This window comes from Bison bison, unplaced genomic scaffold, assembly GCF_000754665.1.
Source record: "Bison bison bison isolate TAMUID 2011002044 unplaced genomic scaffold, Bison_UMD1.0 scf7180017864180, whole genome shotgun sequence".
Lineage (NCBI taxonomy): Eukaryota > Metazoa > Chordata > Mammalia > Artiodactyla > Bovidae > Bison > Bison bison.
This window is the reverse complement of record NW_011494752.1, coordinates 5736228-5741656: the sequence shown is the minus strand read 5'-3', so window position 1 is coordinate 5741656 and position 5429 is coordinate 5736228. Positions and strand designations below refer to the sequence as shown.

The window sequence follows — 5429 nt, the reverse complement described above, 5'->3', positions numbered from 1 at the left end:
GGCTGCGGCGGGCGGGGAAGGGTTAGGGCAGCGGGGCCGGCGCGGGCTCTCCAGGAAGCGCCTCCAGCGCCGCCTCGACTTTCTCTGCTTTTTGAAAAAGCGAAGGGAAGGCAGGCAACTCCGAAAGCAAAAATCGCCTTGCCCTGGGCTGAATCTAACACCGTCTTCTAAACCTGGTGCCTGAGAGCCCCTCTCCCGTCGGTCGCTGTGCGCCTCCGGCCGCTCCTCTTTAAAAGGGAAGCGGGCAATCCACCCCAACCCCCATCTCTCTTTCTTTTTTTTCCCCGTCTGGAATTTCCAACCCAGGACTAACTCGTCTGATTTTTCCAGTCTCCCCTGCTGCTTTTTTCCTCCCCTTTTCTCTCCCAAACACTCCCATCCCAAAATCTAAGCTGCACTTTCTGGAAGGCATTAGCCACATTTTAAGAATCTTTTAAGAGGATGGGGAGCGAACAAGAGGGAATTTAAATTCTAACAGTTGGCAAAATGTCTGTTCTTCAAACGCCTTTGCTTCATACATTTATTCTAATGACAACATGACCAACACCAACACCACCCCCCCCCCCCCCCCCCCCCCACACACACACAAATCAACACACGTATAACCAGTCTATATCTCTTCATCACAAAAACCCTTAAACGTCTACAAATAGCACTTAGGTCTCCTTCTTTTCACTTTAAACCAGATCTGAAAAAAAAAATTAGTTTAAAAATTTTATACTCACAAGCCTATCTCAATGGTATCTTTGTCAACTGACTTGTTACACATTATAGAATAAATAAGCTCAAAAAAACGAGGCTTAAAAGTACTCAAACACATAAAGTATGATTCAAATGACATATATTAAGGTAATTTTAAAAGATTAGACGCTCTGAAGCTTTGAATTAAGATTCTTCCAATGGTTAACGTAACAATGTTTTGCTCTTGTTCCAGCAAAGTCTATGCCATTACAATTTTACATTTGGAGCAGTTAACTATACTTTGAATAAATCAGTGATGGGAATTACAATTCTTCCACCTCTTTACGCAAAAGCTCTCCATCTGGGAAACCATTGGAGTAAAATTTCATCTACTTTGGGTTAGAAAGCCAAGGGTTCTGGAAACCTACAGCTCTTCCAAAGGACAGTCTTCTACCACTGTCTTTAGGAAAGTCATTTTCAAATACCGAGCACTAAACGCTAAGTTAAGGATTTCTCTAGCAGTGAAAAAAATTAATTTGCAAACATTTACTTTCTAGGTGACAATTAAAATGCAAAGAGTGAATTGCTTTCCACCTTTCCTCCAAACAGTGCAGAAAAATTAAGAATCAACTGATTTTTTTCAACTTATTTAAAACTCAAAAAAACTGCTATTAGTTAAGAAAACCTTTTTACTAAAAGTGTCAAACTATTTCTACTTTCAACTTACTTGTTTAAGACCTGGTCAAATGTACCTTTCAGCTATAACCACTATGGCAAAAGTGCCTGCAAATACTCCCAACGCTAGTACTTTTCCTCCTTTGAAGTTATTTTTCTTTTTAAGACATTCCCTTGTTTCTCTTATAATTCATTTCAGCCCATAAGAACAATTTTCCTTAAAGGCAAACCCATTCCTGAAGGCAAAATTTTTGTCTGTTTTGAATACATTCAGTGATCCAATTATTTCTTCAGCATCTCCACAAATCACTTAAAAATATTTGTTGCCATTCACAAGCCATCCCTTTACAGAGATTTTTAAAGCAACCAACTTTTAAAAATTAAACTGTAAAATCAGAATAAAGTTTGAATACATACTCTTCTGAGAGTTCTCACACTTCATTTGGCTGGAAGACCATTTTTTGTGTGTTTTTTGGTAGTTAGAAATATAAGGGAAAGTATTCAATTAGCCCACCTCATTTTAAGTCAGAAAAAACAACACTAACCTGCCTAATAAAATCAAAGTCTTCTTCTTGAACACATTTCACCTATAGAAATGGAGTACATCTTTTCTTTTTTTTTCCTTAACAACACCTTTTATTTTGATGACACCAGTTGACAGGAGGTATGCTATCTTTAGGCCACATTCCTCTAGAAAAAGTCACACACAGTGGTCAATTAAACAAAAATTTAATTCCCTTAAAAAATTAAGGAATTTTCTTCCAAAATACCCAAGTCTCATTAGGATGATACCCTTTTACCTTCACTACTCAAGTGTCTCAAATTTAAAAATAAATAAATACAAATGCTTTCCACAATTGTTTCTAAAATGCTTTTGCTTTCCCTCCTTTGTCTTAACACTTGGCAGTAAATTTATATAAATTCTCAACAATAAGCTGAAACTCTTGACTAAAATTCCAACACTGACTTAGAGGTCATTTGGAAAGGTGATCTCAAGAGAAATTTAATGCCATTCATCTAAAAAATTCAATTTAATGTTTTCAGTTTAAATGTATAGCGTTCATTCTCTTGAGTTCTTAAAAAGGAACAAACTGTATTTATCAAATAGATACAAGATTAAAACAAAATATATTAACACTTCAAAATCAGTTACTCAGAGGGAACTGCTAAAAAATATTGTATCTTTTGCTTGCTAAACCCCACCCTCTAAATACAAAAACAAAACAAAACCAAAAAAACCCCAGGAACTAGGTTGGGAGGTTTTTATGAATCTCTTGGAAATCTTTAAAGCCATAGTTCATTTGGAACTGAGTACATCAAGAAGAGTTTTCCTCTATTTTTAAACTGTGAAAACAATATAGTATATACACACACACAAACACACACACACACCACATATATATATATGCACCATTGTTCATTTTGCTTAAAATACATTCCGTCATAGTTAATTAACTAGTTCCTGTCCTATACATCCACAAAACTAAAAAAGCCAGGAACAAACCAACTGAAGAAATAACTTTTCAGACAGACTGAAAACACATACCACAACATGCCTCCTCAAAGAACACAAAATGATAGAGCAAACCGACTTCAGGAAAACAAACCTTTTTTTAAATCCTAAAACTTCAAAAATTGATTCATTCTAGAAAAATGAAGTGCCTTACCACCACTCAGAGGAACAAAACACAACTGACTCAATGTTTGTGCTCAAAAATTGTTTCAGGAAGGGGGGAGAACACACAAAACTTTGAATATGGGTGTGGAAAGAAGATTTTGTACCCAGTCCTCACAAACCCCACCCTTTCCCAACTCAAAGAAGCCCTCAGTAATACATTTTGGAGGGAACAAGAAGCAGCCTAAAAATGGCTTTAAAGCAAGCAGATGGCTTAGGAGAAAAGATCCATAAAATACAGAGCACCATGAAAATTAAAATATAAATGTTTGGGGTTCCATTTCATCACATTTTGCTATTTTTCTTGCTTTTCACTTCATTCCCTTTAAAATTTAAACCATCCTTTAAAGCAAAAGGAAAAATTCCACATATTTCAGAATTCCAGTTATTCTGGTTATTTCCCATCAACAAGTTTCAAACACTCAGCTTTCAGTTCAAAAATCCACTATCTTCTCAGTAAATCTACTGATGTCAGTGTACATACTTCTCTTAATCCCATCTCCAGGAAATGCTTCCAAATAATAAATAACACTTCTTTTTCTTTCTTCTGATTTTATTGCCTCTTTATTCCTTAACCCTAATTGCCTTTCCAATAACAGAGTATTTCAAGCACTGGAGATTAAATCACAAGTTCTATAAACATAGTTACAAGTCATATTGATCATCTATAGATACAATAGTTCCATGTTACTTAAATATCTCAAGCTAAAGCACTGAACAGATTTTTCTCACATTAAACTTTGTAGATCCTCCTAACTGCCTTCAAAAAAGCACAGTCACCCACCTCCACCCTCCCACCCAGAAAAAGCCAGGGACTATCCTGAAATGCAGCAAGTTTCCAGTTGAAATGACGGGGGGGAAAGGATCAAAGATTTACTGGGGACTGCAACACGAGAGAAAATTCTGCACTGTCAACACGTTTAAAGTGAGGTTTGCAGAAAGACTCTGCCCTTATACTTCCCAGCCAGAGTTCAGTGAAAGATATGAACCATGAATCAGTTTTGGGGATAACATGACAGACGTACCCCCTTTGCTAAAGAGAGAACAGGAAGGTACTGGAACAGTCTCTTTCTTACACACTTATACACACACACACCCATTCATCCAGGGAGTTCTAGACCCTCCAAAGAGCCCCAGCTCACAGCCTGAACACAAAGCTCTCACCCCAGATGGTCCCCTTGTAACAATGGACTGAAGGAGTGGGGGTGGGGGGCTCAGAAAGGATAGTACAGCCAAAGCGTATTTGCAAAATCCAGTTGGAAGGGGAGGACTAGGTCTGAGGGGAGGGACTAGAGGTAGGGGTCTGTGAAAAAAAAATTATGCCTTTGCCTGTTGCAGAAATATAAAGCACAAGCATAGAATTCTTTAGGGGCCAGGAACTCATTCCACTTCCCTTAGAAAGTCAAAGGGGACCCCTCTCCCAATTCACTTAAAAATTATGGTGAGAAGGGTGGAAAAAACAGGCCTGCTAAAAAGTTGCTGAATGGCCATGAGTCTAAACTCTTTTTAAAAGATTTTTAGCTTCCCTACAAAAATAGCCCCACACACCCGAACAAACTCCACAAGGTTTCTCCCCCATTGATCTTTTCCCCCTTTACTTCTCCAAGTAACATCTCCTAGTCCACCCCAGCCCCAGCTTTTTTTTTTTTTTACAAGCTGTAAACCACCCATTACAAGATCTTAGCCAATCTTCCCTCCCTGCCCCCAACATCCGGAGTTGGGGGTGGGAAGGCCAGTAAAGGATTTCTTCCCCTGGAGACAGGATGGACCCCTAAACACAGCCTCTCAGCATCCCCAGGCTGACCCCTCCCCAGAGAAGAGCTCATTCCTACCTTTGTTTTTTGGGGACGGAGTGTTCAATCTCTAGGCGTTTTCCTTGCAGCTCCACTTTCCCTACAGATTAAATTGAAAAAGACAATATGAGGGCTTGGACAGGGGGTAGGGGGCGGGAAAAGGAAGGAGAAAGACACTAGGGTGATTCAGGGGTTACCGGGATTTGAGATTTTCCTAGGAATCCAGGTAGTGGGTTCCGCAGCCGGATGTGAGAAGGTCGCTGGAGGAATGGTGGACTCTATAAATTCATTATCGTGTTTTCTGAATTTGTGTTTTGTTCTCTCATTGAAGCTAGCTGAGCAGTGGACGGCTCTGGGAGCCGGATTTGGGAGAGATGCGAGGGCGTCCATGTGGGCCGGCTACCTTTACAGCTCCCAGATGTGGGGAGAGGGGGCCGAGAAAGGGCTCCCCGTTTCTCCTAAAGTGTGTGGCGGGGGGTGGGGAGATGGGGTGCAGAATGAAACTTTATTTTCCTGCCTAGCCAGGGAGAAGGGCTTCGGGTGGCGGGGCGGTCACCTGTCGGGACCGGCCCGGAGGCGAGGCCTGGGGGAGCGGAGCGGGGCCC

General features: G+C 40.2%; 1 protein-coding gene across 1 annotated transcript in view; it reads right to left on the bottom strand.

Moving 5' to 3' along the window:
• The window catches only part of IGF2BP1 (insulin-like growth factor 2 mRNA binding protein 1), a 42886-nt gene that overhangs the window by 34213 nt on the left and 3244 nt on the right, over positions 1-5429 (bottom strand). The window contains exon 6 of the mRNA XM_010843151.1: positions 4864-4924. Within this exon, the coding sequence (XP_010841453.1) occupies positions 4864-4924 (61 nt within the window). The remainder of the gene's footprint in view (positions 1-4863; positions 4925-5429) is intronic.